Below are 22,769 nucleotides of genomic sequence, written 5' to 3' on the forward strand. Positions count from 1 at the left end.
ACCGGCGCTGCACAATGCAAGACAGATCGGTTTATGACATTTTTTATGACAAGTACTGCGAGAGCGATTAGGTTTACCTTAGTTACCATGTTCTGAAAATCACATCCTTTCTTTTCTCCCCAGATGTAATATATATATATATATATAGGTGGTTGAATAAAAATATTTGGACATTATTTATAAAAATTACCTCAAGTTAGCACCAGCAAGCTTAGCTGGACAGTTAGCATCAACTAACAATATTTACTTATTTTCGGTACGGTTATGAATAAACATGCATGTCGGTCTACTCGTCTAGTTAATCCAAACAATATACATTACTGTTGATAAACAATATAAAAACAGACGTCACATAGGACATGGTAGCATTTTAATAAAACTGTTAATATTACGGCAGCGGGGAATGTGATCATGCATGAGTTATTTGCGATCCGATTTAAAAGTTTATTTTGAAAAGACTCAGGTCGTTCATGATGAATCAGACACCGCTTCTGCGTGTCGGAGCACGTGATATATTATAGGGAGTAACGATATGTTGTATGGAATGTAGTGAAGTTTAAAGTACGATCTTATGCTTTGGAATGTAGTGAAGTAAAAGTTACTCAAAATAAAACTACTCCAGTAAAGTACAGATACTTGAAAAATGGTCTTAAGTACAGTAACGAAGTAAAGCTACTCCGTTACTGTCCACCACTGCACACATGACATATGACATCAAAGAGCGTATGCTTATGCTTCTGAATCGCTCTCGCAGTACTTTAATGTCATAAACCGATCGGTCTTGCAGTGTGCAGCGCCGGTTCAAGTCAAACAAGCCTAATTTCTTTTCTCTCACAATCTTTATAAAATATATATAGGCTATATAGAAAAAAAACAACAACAAAAAAAACAAGACCATCTAGCGGCAATGTGAAAGGAGTGTAGCTACTAATGTCAGAGGGGTTAACCGCAGTTTAAAATATATATATATATATATATATATATATATATATATATATATATATATATATATATATTCTATGCACTTTACTGTACATTGCAATAGTGTAATTATGTTCATAGTTCTGCCTATAGTGTACATACATTTACATAATCCATCTGTATAGTATGTTCATAGTACACCTATCTGTATATCATGCTTATAGTATTTAAAATCTGTAAATTATTTCCATAATACTTATCTGTATAGTTATTGTACATATTATAGACCTTGTATATTCTGTACTTACTGCTTAATGCACTTCTGGTTAAATGCATTTCGTTGCCTTGTACCTACATGTGCAGTGACAATAAAGTTAAAACTAATCTAATCTAATCTAAAACAGCATGTCCCAATATAATGATACCCTCCTAAAGCATGTTAGCAATATCAGCTTATATAACTAGTAGCTAATGTTAGCATCTTCCCTGCTGCACTGTCTGCTGCTTTCTCGTCATCAGACCGATATCACTCCTTTCATTGGTGACTTTGTGTTTGAGGCCACAAATGTTACAAAGCTGTCATTAATTCAAGTTATTACACAGTCCTCGCTCACACTCACTCGCTCCGTTTGGATTCATTCCAGTGTGCTCCTTAGCACTGGGAGCTCCCTCTGCTGTCCATAAGGTGCCTCTGCGCACCAGCCATTTCTAACCCAGCCTCCAGTATTTGGGCCACACCTCCTGATTTGCATACAGTCCTCAATCCTCAAATGCCCAATCCTCAATCTTCAAATGCCCAATCCTGAATCCCCAATCCTCAATGGCTAAATGATTAAATGCCCAATCCTAAATTCCAAATTCCCAATCCTAAATCCCCAAATGCCCAACCCTAAATGGCTAAATGACCAAATGCCCAACCCTAAATAGAAAATGCCCAATCCTAAATACCAAATTAATTTTCGACTTGGATTTTAAGTTTCAAATTTAGATTTTTAGTTTTGGTTTAAGACTTTTAGTTTTAGACTTTTAGTTTATAATCTGACCCAATAATTCCTCCATACATATGCAGTTTAATTCAGTGATATCACACGAGCTAGAGCAGCTCTGAATTTCAGAGGCTTTAGTGCAGCCAGTCAGACCTAAGCTCTAGTGAACACCGTACAGGTATGACCAAACACATTATTATTACCTCTGGGTTTGAAATACAATCCTCAAACACGACATGGGTGTGTGGTGTTCGTCTTGTCGACACTAGCTTACAATGGTCATGCATGGTAATGTTGTTAGACATGACTGGTTCTTAGAAGCTGCTCTCACAATTGAGGTAATTCTTTTAATTAGGCTGATACCACAATAGATACCATGATGTTTTCATATTTTAATGTAATTAGGCGAAAAGAACTTGGAGTACGTGAAACAGGGCGGAGTGGGAGTTAAGTTAGAATCAAACATTTAACATTAGCAGAGGCTTTTCAGAAAGTGATTCTATATAGTTAACATTTAAAGGCAATTATTGTTCAAAACAGTGTGTCAGTTTAATCATTTTACCATTAAGATAGCACACGTACGTCTGGAAGATGTCTTTTAAAGATCTCTTGATCTGGAAAGCATCTGCTGTCTACAAACGTCTGACAGACGTCTTTCAGATGTCAGTTTTGCATACATTCCAAATCATAAACATCTTATAGACATCTAATAGACATCTAAAAGGAAACGTCCTATAGACGTATTACAGATGAGCAAACACTCAAAAAAATACGTCTTGCAGATGTAAATGCACACGTCAAATAGACGTCTCCGAGATGTACGTGTGCTTTAGAACTGCCCCATAGACTTATTGTAAAATGCGTACTCTATTTTTTTTTTAAATTACATTTATCTTTGTTGCCGTTTTAATAAATTGAGGAATGAGCCAAGAATTGGTTTACCATCTTCAAATAATGCTAATTGTAAATTTAAAAAATACCATATTTTACTTTAAGTATAACAGCAATGAAATCTAGTTACATCACTTTTAAGAATTATAAGTACTTAAAAAAGAAACTCAAATGTCAAACAGACATAGCAGATTATGACTTCATATTTCTTTGTCAAGCATGGCATGAGTGCAGTGTTGTTCTGTACATGAATTTGCTTTTTTTCACATCAATCTACATGCTTTGCACTGACGAAGCAAAAACAGAATTGTCACAACTTAGTTTATAAAGAATAAAAAAAAACTGAAATACATACATTTCATAAGTTTTCATTCTAACTACATTTTTAGCCTTTTTGTTCTCAAGTCTATTTTGTTTCATGTGACAAGCTTTGTTCATCAGATTTGGCAGTTATCTGCCATTCTTCTCCTTGCCTCTTCATCTGTCAATTTCCTTCAGCTTGGATGGGGGCAGATGCACATTTTCAGGTTTCTCCAGAAACTTTCAACAATTTCAATCTCAGGCTGTGGCTGTGGCTGGGCCACTCAAGGACATTCACAGAGTTGTCTATAAGCCACTCTTGCTGTGTGCTTTTAGGGTCATTGTCCCGTTGGAAGACAATGTCCAGTCTGAGCTTCTGAATGCTCTGGACTAGGTTTTCATTATGGCTCAATTTATCTTAATATTTTGGTGCATTGAGCTTTTCTTCTACTCTGACGAGTTCCTCAGTCCCTGCTGCTGAAAAACAGCCTCATACCAGCACACTGGGTTAGTTTACCCCAAAATGTAGTAATGTAGTAAGGGTAGTAGTAAGGATTAGTTCACCCAAAAATGAAAATTAGCTTGCGTTTTACTCAGCCTCGTCGCATCCTTGAGCCATGCGAGACATTTTTTTAGGAATGTGCGCACTTCATTTGACAACTTGTGGACTGTTCAACTGCAACACTCGCTGACTGCAATGATAGCAATGATATAATTAATATAACTCTGACTGGATTTGTCTGAAAGAACAATGAATTTTCATTTTTGGGTGAACAAACACTTTAAATCGCATAAACATTTCATTACACCAAATACATAAAATAATGTTCTTTTTAGCAACGTCATATGACCCCTTTAAACTGTAAATAATATTAAAAAAAAAGTTTTTACATGTACAGTAATACTTGTGTCTTTGTTCCTGAGTTGGATACTGGTACATACATGATGCATGGTTTCACTTTATTTCAACAAATAACATGCTCTCACACTCATACGCACATGAAAAATCAGACACATAATATTTAGTTTGTTTAGGATGTTTCCACCTCAGCATGGATTGCTGGTTGAATGAACATCTGTCCAAAAGGACGTCATCTGATTTGTGTTGTCCGTAAGTACAGCTATCAATCCAGAATAGTAACAGCGATTGTACCGCGGCTTTGTCACCACAAACTGCTCTATATTTGGCGGTTTGGTTGGGACGATACCCAAATTCTCCAGACACATGCCAAGATATGCATCCTCTAAATAAATGGGTTTGATGTGCTTCGATTCCTGTAAAAACTTGTTTGGCAGGTCCAAAGAAATGATGTAACACATGCCTAGAGGATATGGGGGAAATGTGCTTCTGGGGTAAACATTGTAGGGAAGGAAAAACTTGTTGAACGGATTTCGAATGACAGGGCTTGTGTACCAAACCAGCCCAGTCATATAGTTGGCTGGTACTGGGTTCAGACTCACAAGCATATTCATAAGATTGTTCATGTTAAGGAGCACGTCAGCATCCACTTTCACGGCAAAGGATGCCTGTTGACAATTCCTGCTGATCCATTCCATCATCACCATGGTTTTAATGGTCAGATTCTTATAGGAATCCAGGAAGTTGCTCTGGAGAAGGTCTTTGTACTGCTGGCTCTCATTCCGGAGTTGCTCCTGCAATGTTTCTTCATCGTTTCCACTGCGTGAACCCATAATAAACAGCACCACAACCACTTTGTCCGCAACAACCTTTTCTCTTCCCCACGTCCTCCTGATGCCACTGCGCGCTTCAACGTCGCCAGGAGGCACCGGGACCATAATCACCACGAAGGGTTTTTGCCTTTCACATATCTCTGGCTGGTCAATGATAAATTTGTATTTTCGGGGATAAGCCACATGATACAACCCTGGTTCTTCCTGGATAGTGTCTATTTCTGGTTCTTCTTTTACAGGAGCATAACTTGGTGCTCCTGTGCGTTGTTGTTTTGCAGGAGGGCTCCTTTGTGGTTCTTTCTCTTCTGTCATTGGCGCATAAGAAAGATACAGTAGTGAAGCAATTCCTAGAACCAGGAAAAGAATCAGGAACCACTTCGTACTGGACATCTGTCTGGACAAAGTACAACTGAAAAGGAAAAAAATAAAAAGAAGAAGTGTCACAGACAAGTGTCTAGTAAGCAAGTTCTTAGCAGTATGCTTGTACTGATATTGGTTTCATATGGTTTTGAAACACTTTTAAACCATTTTCAGGAACTGAAATACTTGGGATGTTTCCACTTCAATGTAGATTGCAGGCTGAATTAGCATCTGTTCAATAGCAACAGTTCTGATTTCTGTCAAATTGCATTGAATGACATTGATTTGGTAAACAAACATTTTTAAATATTACTTGCATCACTAGCTGCATTTACATGGACCCTTTTAATCCGATTGTAATAGGACTAGAAGCACAATCAGAATAAAAATGTCACATGTAAACACGTCAATCGGATTGAATTGGCTCGATCAGACTACAATTTCGATCGGATTGTAAGGGTTGGTTTATCCCTTTTGTAGTCCGAGCGAGAGGACATGTAAACACTTGATCGGATTGAAAACCGAAACTGGAAAAGTACTGCACATGCGCAGTGACGTAGAAATAGCGTAATAACGTATGACGCGCGGAGCGAGGTGTTCTTCCTGGTGAATAAAGTGTCATAAATAAGTGTCCTGTCATTATAAATCTCCCCTTTCACTCAGCGTATGTGAAGTGGAACAGGACCACGTCCCACCAGTCCTCGTTTAAGACTCTCATCAACAGACGACTAGTTTTGAGCGCTAAAGTAAAGTTAAGCAGCACAACAGTTTATGTGCTGGTCGTCGCCTAATTAGGACCCGAAGTAGATAAATATAATGTGTGCTTTTTAAAACCGCAGTGGGAAACTCTGTATATTACTGCAGTGTGTGCATGTCAAAAGAGTAAATCCGATCAGAAGCTTGTGACATGTAAACACGCACATCAACTCGATGTCTTTATTTACCGTTCATGTAAACACTACGTTCGGATTCATCGATCAGAATTAATTCATTCCGATGGAAGCAAAAAGTGTCCATGTAAATGCACCTACTGCTATTATTAACAGTCTTAGGGGGGGAAAATGACAAAAATCTCTCATTTTGGGGTACAACGGTTTGTCATTTGTACCCTTAAAGGGACATCTTTGTACCTTATTTACCCTTAGGGTTCGTAATAGCATCTTAAGAGAGCAAATTATTATTTTAAAGGTACTAAAATGCATTTTTGGGGGTTAATAAGTTTAGGTCATCCAAAGTATACTTTGTTTTTGTCAAGTATTCGTACAGTTAAACGCATAGCCTTTCAAAGTATACAACATTATGATAGTGTGCACGGATGCAGGCAGTCGACACATGCAATCTAGAAAGCTTCATATTTGTCCAGCTTCTGCTGTAATTTTCTTCACAAGTTGAAAACCAATAAAAATGTTTTTGTACTTCTCTAAACTAATGACCTTCTCATAACCCCCTCACACAAGCGCTTGTCAATGCAGGTGTTTGTTGTTGCTGTAGCAGTCTCCACATTTTATTGCAATAAGAGTCAAGACAGTCCATACTCTAAAGCTAACTAAGTGAACTAAAATGACCCCAAGCTAAAATACATTTAATTATTATTTGATTCAACTCAAAATTTAACCATTTTGAATTTGTAGAAACATGAGAGAGAACAAATGCAAACTATGCATTTTATTTCATTTCAATGTTTCTTTGTTTTTTACATTTATGTGCTTTACAGGAAGTTGAATCCCTTTCATTTATGGACAATTCCCCAACCTTATACATCATGATGCGCCAGAGCACAACATAAAGTAAGACTTGTTTTAAGCAAATTATATAGTATTCTAAAAGGTTACGGCTCTGAATTAATTTAATTAATCTTCAAATGCTGTTCATTTTGGACATAACTTTTGCAGCGATGAAGCTGGCATTTCCTGTTACATTAGAAACACCAGTTTCTCTAACGTCTACTAAGACACTTTACGTATCCAAAAGTATATGGGTTTTCGTATAAGTATATGGGCTTTACGTATCCAAAAGTATATTCCAGGGCCGGTTCTAGCCATTTGATTTTTTTTTTGTTATATATAAACGAATAATTGTTGTAATCATACTTTTAAAATATACATTTCTTTAGGTCATAGCTGAATTGTCAGCATCAATTTAACACATCTTTAAAAATAAAAATATTTATATAAAAAAAAATACTGACCAATTGTACTGCAACCATTTGAATGGTATTGGTAATGAAGCTTTCTATAAATGTTTTTTTCTTTACTTTTCTTTTTTCACAGTATTACTGCTTTTTTTCTGTATTTTTCAACAAATATATAAGTGTATAAGAGACTTCTTTTAAAAACATAAATGTGTCAAATGTTTACCTGTGCTGTATGTACTGTACATTATCAAACTTTATCTAAGGTAATCTCTTTTTGTTTGTTGAGGATTATATTATAGCCGTGATATCATTATTATTATTTTGCAGTAACTTACTCACAGTTCCAGAGTACCACTTCAGTGAATGAACATCAGTTCTTTTATCTTTTCTTTTTTCCCTAGCTGGCTAGTGGCAGGATTTCCCCCTTCCATTTAACTAATATGAACTATTTATTGACCTATTATTATTAATAAATATGATATGTATTGTATTGCACCTTAAATATACACTATAGCCTACACAAATCAAGCATAAGTGAAACAGACACTTCTTGTTACTGTATGTGCAAATTCAAAGCGTTGCATCTGCAATTACTCCAAAATAAATGTTGATACCTTACATACGCAATAGGAGCTGCAGACTTTGCATGCCTGTTTAGCCTTTCGCTTCTGCACCTGAATTAATGGATGCGTTCGTTACAGCAAATATCTAAATATACTTTGGAAGACGGGACCTGCTTTGAAAAGGCAACATTATTTGGTTCAATCGCAGGTGAGTGACAGTTCAATAATATATAATGAACAATGAGGTTATTTTTTGCTGCCCGTCTTGACTAGTGGACTGGCCCATAGGGGATGTTACGGTTATTAAGTCCGATGCCCTTAAAGCAACTGCCTGCTCTGGCTATGGCTAGCCATCATTTGGTATCAAATCAACCAAATCTCAGAAACTTCCCCGGCTAAAATTTTTGATTTTGATAAAACTTTTTCTGAAGAAAGACAAACATAAATAATGTTGTAAGCCAAAATAATTAAGGTCATGGATGTGTATTTATGGAGTAATCCAATGTTGTGTAGAGACCTGCTGAGATCCAGAGCCAAATAAACTTAAAAAAAATTACCAAAATTGCAGCGTCATTATGTTATTCTTACACAGAGATTGGTAGGTCTTTTAGTCAAATCTGTTGATTTTAGCAGTTTTTGTGCAATTATGTGCCAATGGTGGTTGTTCGAAAATGGGAAAAAAACACTTTTTAAGTTTGTTTTCCAAATTCCTTAAATGATTAATTCGCATAGATATGGGCAACTCAATGTGGCTACATTTTTTAATATTAAACGTTTCTAAATAGGGTTAACCATAATTTCGGTCACTTTGCATTAGGGCTGGGCGATATATATTGTATATTAGCAATGATATCGGAATCATTTTGACGACGATGGAAAATTTTAAAATATTGTGAATATCGAATATTTCAAATTCAACCATACTTTCCCAAAAGAATGCAACAAAAAAAGGGAACATGTTATTGCTGACTGCTCTATGCTCCTCTACTATGCGTGCTCTCATGAGTGTGGTTGCCAGACATCAAGAGTTCAAATACCCCAATCAGAGCTTCGCTGTTACAAATTAGATACATTTTCTTCCTGGGGTTTTGCTTATTTTAAGCAATCTGGCAACAATGTGCACGCAAACGCTCGCTCCTCATTGCGCAAAGCACCGCCACATTTATTATTTAAATGCAAGTGCAAACAGAGAGATACTATACATATCAAATATAGTAAAAAAAATAATAATAATTGACAATATCGAGATATATATATTTTTTTATATATCCCCCAGCCCTACTTTGCATTGGCCTATAGTTCATACAAAAAAAACAAACAGACCTATCTGGGTGCTAAAAACTGTCAAGTTGAGGCACGTGGTTGCTGCTGCACTGCGGATCATTTCAGAAAGCTAACAGCTATAAGACCAGCATTAAACACTTTTTTAAATAAGTTGCTCAAAACTCACTCTTAGTCAGCAGCGAGTGTTTGAAATAACGCGATCCGATCTGATGTGGTTTATAATCACTATACAAGGCAGAAATATTTTAAGCGATGTAAAAGACTATGCACCCTAAACATTAACGTTACCATATAAACATGGTAAATATGACCGATTGAAGAAATCAGATGTCAGCTTCTTATATAGTGTATTTACACAATCGTGTATTTATTTAGTATCTTATATTATCTGTCATAAATCTCTTTTGAGTTATAGCTCCACGTTTCCTATCATAAAAATATAATGATGTTTTTGTTCGGGAGCTTTTATAAAAATAATGATGTTATCATTCATTCTTAATGTGAATGAGCCTACAGTATATAGGCTACTGTGGCTACAAATAAACAGAAAGACTCGACTGAATAAGCAGGCTATTTTCATAAGCAATAAAAATAAATAAAATATAAATAAAAGTATTTCTGTGTGATTAATTTTGAGTCCTGATAAATTAATTCATTATGATCAATGTATCACTTATTCTATAGTAAAACATCGATGCTTTTGAATATAAATATTTAACAAAGCATGCAAACAAATGGCAGCTTTTATCATGTTCGTGTGTGATCGCGCATGTTCCAGTGCCTTATTTCTTATTAGTTTTCTGATAACTTCTCTTTGTTGATGAAATGATGGGGTTGTGTGACGTTGTTCCTGAGAGGCGTGTAAAGGGCGTGTTCTAGTGAAGTGTAGCGTTGCTTCAGGCTCGACAGTGAAAACCCCGCAGTACTAGCCAGTACTAGCCCCGCCCGGCCCGTTTTAATCCCTGGCTCGCACCGGCCTGACAGTGGAAATGCAGCTTTAGTATTCACATGCCTCAACTTGATTGTTAGAACAAAAGAGTGAAGGACACTGTGATCTGAGGTGTGTTTTTTTGTGGTGTCTCATGGGTTTCACAATAATGGAAATGGAATGTCGAAATATTTGTAAAGCGATTGAAAGAACGGAAATGAGGACTAAGAATCTCCAACGACATTTGCTACAAGTGCCTGCAGTGCAGTGTTCTTACATTTATCTCTGTTCATCATACTTGCGAAATAAGTTGACACAATGTTTTTCTGGTACTAAAAACCCAGTTCCGGTGGTGCAAAAATGCCCAAAAGTGGGTTATTGCACAATTAGTTCTGGTACAATGAAAAAGTTCCTGTGGTGCGAAAGTGGTTTTTTCAATTAATCATTTAAGGTCTTTCACACTTGAAATATTTAACCCTGGGTAATTCTAAACCCAGGGTACATGGATTCATGTGTACTCTTATTTTTAATTCATATTGTTAAAACATTTGTTAAACATTAATCCTGGTTATTTGTGTCAAACTATACATTCCTAAACCCTGGATAATTTTATTTGTAAGGAAAGCAGCCGGACCTGATGGGATTTCTGGCCGTGTTCTACGGTCCTGCGCTGATCAGCTCGCTGGTTTGTTTACATCCATTTTTAATGAGTCTCTTGCTACATCGGTGGTTCCCACCTCATTCAAAAAATCGGTTATCATCCCTGTGCCTAAAAACAATAAACCCTCTTGTCTGAATGACTATCGTCCAGTTGCCCTCACATCAATAGTCATGAAGGTCTTCGAGGGACTGGTTAAAAACGTCATCTGCTCCTCCATACCGGATACTTTGGACCCTCTTCAGTTTGCCTATCGCCCTAACAGATCCACTGATGATGCCATCTCTCACATCCTGCACTCTTCTCTCACTCACATTGACAGCAATAACAGGAACTACGTAAGGCTGCTATTTATTGACTATAGCTCAGCTTTTAATACTATAGTCCCCTTAAAGCTTGCTTCTAAACTAATGCACCTCGGCCTGAATTCTTCACTCTGCAACTGGATTCTTGATTTCCTCACCGGCAGACCTCAAGTGGTGAAACTAGGCCAGTACACCTCCAGCTCCATCACCCTGAACATAGGAGCCCTGCAGGGCTGTGTCCTGAGTCCCCTGCTCTACTCTCTCTAAACAGCAGCAGCCCTATACTCCTCTTATGATCAGCGGGACCCCTGTGGAGAGGGTGAGCAGCTTCAAGTACCTTGGTGTAAACATCTCCGAGGACCTGACTTGGACTACTCACATTCAAACACAGGTTAAAAAAGCCAGGCAAAGACTGTACCATCTGCGACAGCTGAGGAAATTCAGGGTCTCACCAGCAATCCTGAAAACGTTCTATTCTGGGGCTAAAGAAAGTGTATTGACTCAGTGCATCTCAGTGTGGTATGGGAACAGCTCCAGTCAAGACTGCAAAGCACTGCAGTGAGTTGTGCGCTTAGCTGAGCGCATCTCAGGGTCTGCTCTCCCCTCTCTACAGGACATCTACCTCAAACGCTGCAGAAGTAGAGCTACTAAAATCATCAAGGACTCCATCCACCCTAGTAACCATATTTTCACTTTGCTGCCATCTGGTAAGCGCTACCGTTGCCTGATGGCAAAAACCGAGAGACTCAGGTGGAGTTTCTTCCCCCAGGCCATCAGGCTCCTAAACTCTTAACCAGCCCCTTAACATCCTCATGCCTCCACTTAATGTTCACTTTATCTTTTTCATTTTATTCACTACCTCACATAGACACACTGACAGTGTCACCATGTTTGCACATTTGCTTCTTGTACATTCCTGTGTATCTTATATTTAAGACCACAGTAAAATGCATATATGCACATTGTACATCCCTGTACATCTTAATATTTAAGACTTCAGTTTACATTTATGCATATTATTTTGCGTTCTATATTTAATTCTACAATATACATCTTTTTTATATTTTATTCTTATATTTTTATTGTTTACTTTTATTTCATTCTTACATAGCTATATTTATGTATATTTTCATCTGTGTTGTTTTCTTTAATAATTGCACTGTCCATGGAGCGGACCTGACTCACATTTCACTGCTGGTTATGTATTCTATATATAATTTGGTATGTGACAAATAAAACTCTTGAATCTTATTTATTCTTAATATTTTGCATATTTGACAATCTTGACTGGACAAGCACAACCCCATATGGGAACCCCACATCTCTGGGATTGAAGCATAGGGCTATATTTAATAAGCAGAAATTTAACTCACTAAATATATATGCACATGTATCTCTGAGTATTGGATATTAGACAGAATATTGGCATACCAGAGATTAGTTTAATATCATAGATCGGTGTTTCAAACAATAATGCACACTTTGTTTAAAAATGGATGTAAAGCTCCAGAATGATGAAAAACTACTTGAAATCTGATCTGACCATTTAGATGTGGACACAATCAAACAAAACCAGTTGAACGTAACTAAATAGGGCCTAAGTGTTGCAGAATGACACATGGGTGTCAGCAGTGTTGGGCAGTAACTAGTTACATGTAACGGCGTTACGTAATTTAATTACAAAATTATTGTAACTGTAATTAGTTACAGTTACTACGAAAAAATGAGTAATTAAATTACAGTTACTTATGAAATTTTTTACGATTACAAAGGGGATTACATTTGAATATTTACACACATCCACATACAGATTTAACTGATTTCTTTCCCAAATTGCACTGACTATTCTGAGACATACCGCCCTAATAATTTCCGGGATGCGGAAATACAGTCTGGTTCGTAGAATCCAGTCATAAAAACGAAATGCCTAACGCGGACGGAATATGCCACATTTTGGATGACTAAATCAAAAGTAGGTTAGTACACTTGAATCAAAACATGACATGGACTAGTGTCTGTGAATATAAAGCCCCAAAAATGCAATATATGACTTGCACATTCCGCGTGTCTGTGGAAATCAGGCGCGGACTGGACACTGGGAGAAACGGGGCAATTCCCGGTGTCCTGGCAGCCGATTTTGCCCGCTATTTAATATCATTATTGTATAATTGCCTGCCGAATGTACTAAAGCAATCATTTGCGAATCCGCCATTTGATAATTAAATCTCTAATAAATCATGAATTGTTAGTCATGACTCGCGCGCTCTCCGCGCCTCCGCCAAACGGTTTGGATCAGACTCAGAGTAATCAATGCGAGAGAGAGAGAGAGAATAGAGTGAATTGCTGGAGCAGAGAAGCAGAACTACTGTTCAGGGTTTCAGGTCAGTTTCATCTGTAAAGATGCTTTTTTGTCTTTGTTTTTTTATTTATTTAATCAAGCAGCAGCACGTTGCTCATCAGTCATCACTCAAAATACTATATAAAGCACATCATTATTATCTGTTGTAATGTTACAGTAGTAATTTAGCTGAAAAAAAATTCCGATTTTTTTTTTTATAGGTTTAGGGGGAGCTACGACAGACAACAACACAACCCTTACCAAAATTAACATTTTAATATTTAACTATAAATCCAGAGAAAATGGTTACTATTGTTTAACTGTGGTAACCAAAAATGTAAAATTATTTTACAAATGTATTTATTTAAAAATAAATACAAATCCATTTGCAAAAAAAAACAAGTTTATTTTACTTTTATGTAGGCTAATAAAATCATGGTAATTTTTTGTAAGGGAAAAACATGACTCGTGTACAGTATTAGGATTTTTCTATAAAGATATTGTAGTATTGTAGAGTATTGTATTGTAAAGTATAGTTTTGTTCAATCTTGAGTATTAAAGTCATGAGAGAGATGGATAACAGGGCAAAATAAAGAGACTGAAGAGAAAAATGGAAGTGAAGGTGCAGTACAGGAGAGAACTTTTAATTATTTTGCATGTCCCCAAATTAAAGATTTACACCTTTTTTATGTCAGGTCCATACAAAAAATAGTTTTGTCCATGAATTTGTTTGTATGAGTTTCAATTTTCCAGTCTGAATTTTTTTCCCAGTCCGCCCCTCCTGTAAATTAATGGCAAAGACATGGTTTCATTTACTACACATAGGCCTACTGAAGCTCGCAGTGTTTTCAACCTCTGCTGCCTCAATATAGGAGTACACGAGCACATAAACATAATTTCTAGAACTGCTCTGTGTCACTTCATGTGCATTTTACTTATTTTGAGAAAACTATCATCATATACAAAGAGACAGCAGTTTAAAAAAACACCAATGTTTCAGGAGTTTATTACACAGAATACGTCACATGCTTATTAGATAACTGTATTTAAGTTGATGTATATGCTTTTATTTATTATTCTTTAATTTTCACAAATTTAGAAAAGTAATTAAAAAGTACTCAAAAGTAATTAGTTACATTACTTTAATAAAGTAATTGAAAAAGTTACACTACTATTACATTTTAAACAGGGTAACTTGTAATCTGTAACTTATTACATTTCCAAAGTAACCTTCCCAACACTGGGTGTCAGTTACATCTGGTTTGGCTGAATATACTGGCTAAAATACTGATGCTTCGTATGAGACTCACACCCTTGTCAGGTTGCTGCAAATTAGTCAATTGAACTGGACAAGTCGACATGAGACTGCCATGCATAGCTATAGCCGTAAACTTACACTTTAAGATGAGGCAGAAATTCAATGCTTCTCGGGTTCTCGCTCAAAACTCAAGGTTTCGAGAGGGCCTATAGGGTCAAATACAGGTCTTTGTCTTTGGTTTTGTGTTGAATATGTGTTCCAAAACACTCAACAAACTTAAACAGCTAAGATTTCCACAAGGTAGCCAACAGATAATATTTTTAAAACACATGTTTCAAGACAATTTCCCAAACACCGTAGGCAAATTAATGCACCTTTATCATTGATAAATAAAACGCATGATAAAAAATAGATTTTGAAATATATTAATACAATATTGTCTCTTGATAATAATTCATTCAAAATCTGAGGTGACGTCGCCCTTTTCCTGCTCAACTTCTCACATGTTTCGCGATATTTGTTCGATACGCTGTAACTTTGATAACCAGGTACGCTGCTTAAAACCCTCACCTGGCGAAGTGATGTCTGCGTTTCCACAACCAAAAGTGCAGCACTTGAACACAAATGTCCTGTAAAGTACCGCAATCGATGTTTTTATTAGCAAAAGAAGAGCCTCCATGTGTTAAAGGTGTCGCCCGCCCTTCTGGCCACACCCACGCTCTTATGTTCTTCCTCCTCATGTAGCATCGCGTTTTCATGACTTTAAATATATTATTTAAGTGTAGATGTGAATCGGTATGTGTTTTAATATGGAATATACTTCAGTCGTTTTATGAGATTTAAAAAAAAAAACAAATCTTAACATTTGATTCATTTTTACATTTACAGCTTGTTTATATAAACGGTAGAATGGTGGGTTTCATTCATCCAATTAAAAAAAAATTAGGGTAATGATTCACGTCTATATTTTTTAACTTAAAAAATAAAAATAAATAACTTGTCCTAGAAAATAACTTGCCTAAAATATAAATTATCATTACCCATTTTTTGTTTTTAATTGTATGAATGAAACCCTTTCTTTCAGTGTAGTATGGTATTTGTTACTATATACCTTCATTTGTGTCAGTAAATATTTAGTTTCCACGCTTATTGTCAAGAAACACCCAAGATAATAAGAGATTTACTGCCCTCAGGTGGCTCTCATACATTCGCTGATCTAGCTGTTCCGATTTTGAGGTAGTATAGGCCTATTGTCCATTCAGGCTATGGATATCTCTATATGTAAATGTAATTGCTCATTTATCTGTTCTGCTTGTGGTAGCAAAACTGCCTTTTCCACTTGCTTTATTCAGTACTCAAGTACTGACAAATCTATTTATTTTGTCAGTCACAGAATTTATCTTTTTTACATACAGTATGTGGGATGGTTATGCATAATGTGTCGATGGACCTTTTTGTTACATAAAAAGTGACGTGACATTCAGCCAAGTATGGTGACCCATACTCAGAATTCGTGCTCTGCATTTAACCCATCCAAAGTGCACACACACAGAGCAGTGAACACACACACACAGTGAACACACACCCGGAGCAGTGGGTAGCCATTTATGCTGTGACGCCCGGGGAGCAGTTGGGGGTTCAATGCCTTGCTCAAGAGCACCTCAGTCGTGGTATTGCCTGCTCGAGATTTGAACCCACCACTTGGGCCACATTAATGCACGGGCTTAAGCCCAGGGCCCCAGGCTGGGGGAGGGCCTGATGATGCCAGAAAAATATTGTAATCAGATTTTTATAATTCGTTGGCTGTCCCTTTAAAATTACGCTTTATCGCTTTGCTTTGAATGCACGTGCAGGTGTTGCAAGTCCTGCTCGAGAAGTGTCAGTCAAACCATTGTCTGAAAGCATTCAGTTATTGGCCTGTATCGAACTCAGGTGACATACTTACGTTGAATTCTTTATAAGAAAATTGCCGCCTATTTTAATGATGACAATAACTAATCTAATGGCTAATCTAATGTGACAGCAATGTCTCGTAAATATGAAAGTGGTTCGCAAAAAAGAAAAACAGGACAAGATAGTTTATTTTCTTTACTTTATATACTAAAACTCTTCTTTAGGAGGCCTACTTCCTACGATAATCTTGAACTAAAATGTGCTTTAAATATACTGTCTCTATATTTAAAAAAAAAAGCACATTTTAGTTCCTATTCATGGTGTCTTGAAGTACATTATGGAAGTGTACATTTTCACGGGTATATTTGTGTATTTTATATGACAGACCTATAGATTTGGATGTTTTTAATACCATTTATTCACATAAAATAAAAGGCTTTGTGATTAAGAAGAGTGAGTTAAATTGAGAGTGATTCCATGACAAATGCATTTTTAACAGTCACTTGTTGCCACCTGGTAGGGTAACGTGTAATAAACACAAACGGCCCAACAGTAAAAGGGGTGGAACCATAACTTTTAACGATTAATTATGCAGTTCCAATGGATGAAGGCAGGGCTCAACCCCGGTCGGGCCTGTGATTTAAATTTTTACTTGCCCCACCAAAATTTTCACTGGCCCCACAACAAAAAATGAATAAGAGTAAAAGACAAGAAAATGGGCCTATAAAATAAGCATAGATATTGTTTTCATTGTCTTTGTTACATTTAACCTCAATAATAGGTTAATGACAGCAAAAGCTACTAGATTAACTTATATTTTAAATATTGTTAGACAAATAAACAGTAAGTAATAAAATAGTTACAAATAATCAAATTACGAGTAATAGCACAAATAAATACAACAGAACAAACATATAAATGAAATAAATGGTGCTTTTCAAGATTTTCATGTAGGTTTAAACAAGAGATTTTCAGGTACAGAAGTTGTAATCTAATGTATAACTATAGAATAGATTAAAATTTATTTAAAAATGTTCAGTCAAGAGCAGTTACAGATGCATAAAAAAATGTTTTTAATGTTGAAAACATAAAACGTTAAATACTGTGGAATTATTAAAAAAAATTAAGACACTTTAAACCTGAAATTAAACCCGCCAGTAGGTGGCAGGGAATCACTGTTAATCATTGACAGTAAAAGAAATGGACACAGCGACCCCATTGGATTCAACGGCGAAAAATGAACTGTCGACTGTCGAGCCTGAAAATTACCTGTCCGTACGGTAATTTCTCCACTGTGCGACAGAGAGTCGCTGGTTATGACGCAATCGTTAGCCTATTTTTTTACAAAAACTGCTTCTACGGGACCATAACGTAAGATACAAGGTATTGAATCCGTGTATCATTCGTTCTTTCGTTTTTCTAATTGAAACCAAAAATGGAAAAATAAAAAAACGACTTGTTTTTTTTTATCTGTTTCCAAAACCAAAATGAAAAAAACAGATAAAGCTTCGTTTTCCGATTTTCAAATTTATGCTAATATCAAGAATTAAAAAAACGGATATCAAGCGTGTGTGTTTCACGTTGGTGTTTTCGTCTGATGCTAGTTAGTGACGGTCATTCTTGAACGATTCGATCATTTTAAACGAATCTTTAATGTGACTCGGGAAGAACGAGTCGTCTCTGGGAGTGATTCGTTCAGTCGCGCATGCGCAAAATTCTATAGTTTCTGTACAGGAATAGTCTAGTTCACCTTTTTCAGTCAATGCAGTGGGTGCCGGTGTTAGAGAATTGATTAGTTCATCTCTTGAGTCTTTCGGGTTTTCGAGTCGCTCCTCACGTGACAGACCCATAAGCTTTGACCATAGACTGGAGTTACCCTGGCAACAAATCTCTGTGTATATTATTATTATTATTTGTCTTTATGATTTTAAGTGTATTGCCTTAATGTTTTAATGTTTGTATTGTTTAATAATTATAATAATAATAATAATAATAAAGACTTTTTATTATTGGAAGATTAAATAGTTTGGATATACTGTTGAACCTCTTTTTAAAAAAAAACAAAAAAAAAACCCAATATATAATGGATTTTGATGAGTGAATTTACTGCGGTGAATATAACATCTTGCAAGAAGTCATAATTGGTTAATAATGAAATATACATTAATTTTGTCCTTTTGAATATTAAAGAAGCCAAACAGTACATCCTTAAAAAGCAGAGAGAAACCCTGTAGCACACTGAGATAGATAACATTAGAGAATTCCTTCCAAAATAGCTGTGTGAGGACAATCCCAAACGATATGTATATCAGTTTCATTAGGGTCACCACAAAAACAACAGCTTGTATCTATGTCTGATTTAAACCTTTTCAAAAACACTTTAGCTGGGTAAAATCGATCTAATCTTATAGTTACGTGATGAAGGATACTGGACAAAGTCGTGGCCTAGTTTTTAGAGAGTTTGACTCCTAACCCTAGGGTTGTGGGTTCGAGTCTTGGTCTGGCTATACCACGACTGAGGTGCCCTTGAGCAAGGCACTGAACCCCAACTGCTCGCCGGGTGCCGCAGCATAAATGATGAACACGGCTCCGGGTGTGTGTTCACAGTGTGTGTGTGTTCACTGCTGTGTGTGTGCACTTTGGATGGGTTAAATGCAGAGCACAAATTCTGAGTATTGGTCACCATACTTGGCTGAATGTCACATCACTTTTTCACTTTCATGTAACAAAAAGCATAGTTTTCCTACTGGGATTTCAAATGGGTGTAAAGATAAAGATAAAGTGCTGGATGATCTAATGAGTCCCTTGAAAGCGTAACAACTCCTTTAGGAATAGTGTCCATGATGATGGAGAATTCTTTGGGAGTTACTGGAAAATTACATTTACATAAGAATTTTTTTGTGAATTAAAATAAGACCTTCCAAGTTAAAGAACTAGGAAACAACCAAAACAAATTTCCAAATGAAGTACGGCTGAGAGGTGCTTAAAAATGAATGACCATGCAAGTAATGCCTGTTTATGAAATTTGGTTAAATTGTAAGGGATTCTAGCAATATTATAAATACAGATCAATAGGAAAGGGAGACCACCTAATTTGGAATAGTAGTCATTGGGGATAAAAATCCATATTGAGTTTGGATTACACAAACACTGTCTAATCCAATTAATTTTGAAAGTGTTGTTCAAAGAAGAGAAATCAAGGAAATTAAACCCACCATAATCATATGTGTTCATTAATAAGTACTCTTTATTACCTCAGTGTATAGAAAATAACCATTATGACAGAAATGTGTACATTTATAAACTGTAAGAAGTAAAAAGCTCAGAAATGCAGTAACTGTAAGAGTAAATAATAATTATAATAATGATGATGATAATAATAATGATTAGGCACCTGTTTGTAAGGAAGCATGTAAATTCATCTATCCAATGCTGTCACGTCACGTGACAAAAGAACGAATGATAGGATAAAGCCTTTTATACAGTCTTTATTATTATTATTATTATAATTATTAAACAATACAAACATTAAAACATTAAGGCAATACACTTAAAATCATAAAGACAAATAATAATAATAATATACACAGAGATTTGTTGCCAGGGTAACTCCAGTCTATGGTCAAAGCTTATGGGTCTGTCACGTGAGGAGCGACTCGAAAACCCGAAAGACTCAAGAGATGAACTAATCAATTCTCTAACACCGGCACCCACTGCATTGACTGAAAAAGGTGAACTAGACTATTCCTGTACAGAAACTATAGAATTTTGCGCATGCGCGACTGAACGAATCACTCCCAGAGACGACTCGTTCTTCCCGAGTCACATTAAAGATTCGTTTAAAATGATCGAATCGTTCAAGAATGACCGTCACTAACTAGCATCAGACGAAAACACCAACGTGAAACACACACGATTGATATCCGTTTTTTTAATTCTTGATATTAGCATAAATTTGAAAATCGGAAAACGAAGCTTTATCTGTTTTTTTTCATTTTGGTTTTGGAAACAGATAAAAAAAAACAAGTCGTTTTTTTATTTTTCCATTTTTGGTTTCAATTAGAAAAACGAAAGAACGAATGATACACGGATTAAGAACGACCGTCACTAACTAGCATCAGACGAAAACACCAAAGTGAAACACACACGCTTGTTATCCGTTTTTTTATTTTTAATATTAGCACAAATTTGAAAATCGGAAAACGAATCTTTATCCGTTTTTTTCATTTTCGTTTTGGAAACAGATTTTTAAAAAACAAGTCGTTTTTTTATTTTTCCATTTTTGGTTTCAATTAGAAAAACGAAAGAACGAATGATACACGGATTGTATTGGAGCCTTTTATACATTTTCGTGTTTCTTTAGAAATAATTAATGGACAAATGGAGTCTTTAAACTCTTCAGATGTAAAGTTATTCGCGGTCAAAGTGACGCCAAAATGAATGGGAGTCAATGAAATGCTAACAGCAGGTGGGGGTCCGCTAACCAATGGCGGCGCCCAGGGGTGCTTCAAAAAAATATGAAACCCTGCCCCCCTGCTGTTAATGAGCCAATCATTGAGATTCAATCGATTCATTCAAGCGGCTGATTCACTCAGGAAGTGTTGCTCAGAGACAAAACAATTCTGTGGACTTTGGAACCATTTTCGTTGGCGAAATACAGCGAAACAGATGATTTGGTGTCTAAAATGTAAGTCACTTGATATTAAGTTAATTAAGTAAACTGTACGCTGAATAAAATCATCACATTTGTAATCATGCTAATATATATCATGCTAATATATACACTCTTTGTGTAATATTGGTTAACATTGATATTAAATTATATAAATATGAAATATGTACAGGGGCATATTTGAATTCTGAGGCATTAAGACTAACTCACGTGCACAAGTCTAACCTACTAGACTACGTCACGTAGTGCATGCTGCACAGAATGGGTGTGTTTTTTTAGTTTTTTTGTAAAGTGAGAGCATACTCGATAATATCAGATCGTTAAATCAACAATTACGATATCATAGACTACATATAACGCACACCCTACAGCACTGGCCCGATCGGGCAAGTGACCGTTCCGTCTACTGTCCCGAGCGTCATTCACACTAGCCTCAGGCAATCTGTCAGTCCTTATTGTAGAGACATTGAAGGGCCCCTCAAGAGGTAAAGCCCAGGGGCCCCTTATAGTCTTAATGCGGCCCTGCCCACAACCCTAGGGTTAGGAGTCAAACTCTTTAACCACTAGGCCACGACTTCCCCCATCAAGATGTTATGTCGATGGGGTAGTGTAAATCTATATGTTTATATCACTAGGTTATTTAAAATGATGACAAATGGATTTTTAAAGGAATAAGTCACCCAAAAATGACAATTTGCTGAAAATGTACTCACCGTCAGATCATCCAGGATGGAAATTAGTTTGTTTGTTCAGATTTGTCTTGCATCACTTGCTCACCAATTAATCCACTGCAGTAAATGGGTGCCATCAGAATGAGGGTCCAAACAGCTGATAAAAACGTCACTGTTACCCACAAATAAACTATTGCCTGATCTGTCCATATTTCGCTCCTGATTTGGACGAGTTGACTTTTTCACTGGAGAAAGCAATATTATGGAGAGAGGACTCGTATCTTAGTCAGAAGCAGCGGTTTGGTGTTTAAAAGGTCTTAATAAAGGATGCATGCAGCTTTTCGCTTCACAAGACATTAATTGATGGACTGGACTATGTTTCACTTGTAGATTATTGTGATGTTTTTATCAACTTTTTGGACTCTCACTCTGACGGCACCCATTCTCTGAAGAGGATCCATCGGTGATGAAATGCTACAGTTCTCCAAAAATGTTCCCATGAAGAAACAAACTCATCTACATCTTGGATGGCCTGGGTGAGTAAACTATCACTTTTCCATGTTAATATGAGGTCATAAAATCTGTGTGCATAGAGCATGATGCCAGATGCATTCAGCCGGTTTTCAGTTATATATATATATATATATATATATATATATATATATATATATATATATATATATATATATATTTCCATTTATTATTTATTTAGTTTATTCCATAAAATATGTTTATATATATATATTTAGCCTACATTTCAAACAAATTAAAAAAAAAAAAAATTTTGTCCTAATTGAGTAAATGTTCATTTACGTAAAAGGTATAAAAATCCTGTGTTGTTTTACATTTCAAATTCATAGAACAAGCATATCTTTCAGTATGCAAATGTATCAAACAATATTCTACAAGTGCTTT

General features: G+C 36.1%; 1 protein-coding gene across 1 annotated transcript; it reads right to left on the reverse strand.

The window, feature by feature from the left end:
• Nucleotides 1-3,948: 3,948 nt before the first annotated feature.
• On the reverse strand, nt 3,949-5,227 carry LOC132131174 (beta-1,3-galactosyltransferase 1-like). The gene has a single exon (XM_059543162.1). The coding sequence runs from the start codon at nt 5,178-5,180 to the stop codon at nt 4,146-4,148; it is 1,035 nt and encodes a 344-aa protein (XP_059399145.1). The 5' UTR covers nt 5,181-5,227; the 3' UTR covers nt 3,949-4,145.
• Nucleotides 5,228-22,769: the final 17,542 nt, after the last annotated feature.

Source organism: Carassius carassius, chromosome 48 (genome assembly GCF_963082965.1).
Source record: "Carassius carassius chromosome 48, fCarCar2.1, whole genome shotgun sequence".
NCBI classification, from domain to species: domain Eukaryota; kingdom Metazoa; phylum Chordata; class Actinopteri; order Cypriniformes; family Cyprinidae; genus Carassius; species Carassius carassius.

Bases quoted from the DNA above. Each gene is read 5' to 3' on its own strand.
- LOC132131174 (XM_059543162.1), bottom strand. From the start codon at position 5,180: ATGTCCAGTACGAAGTGGTTCCTGATTCTTTTCCTGGTTCTAGGAATT.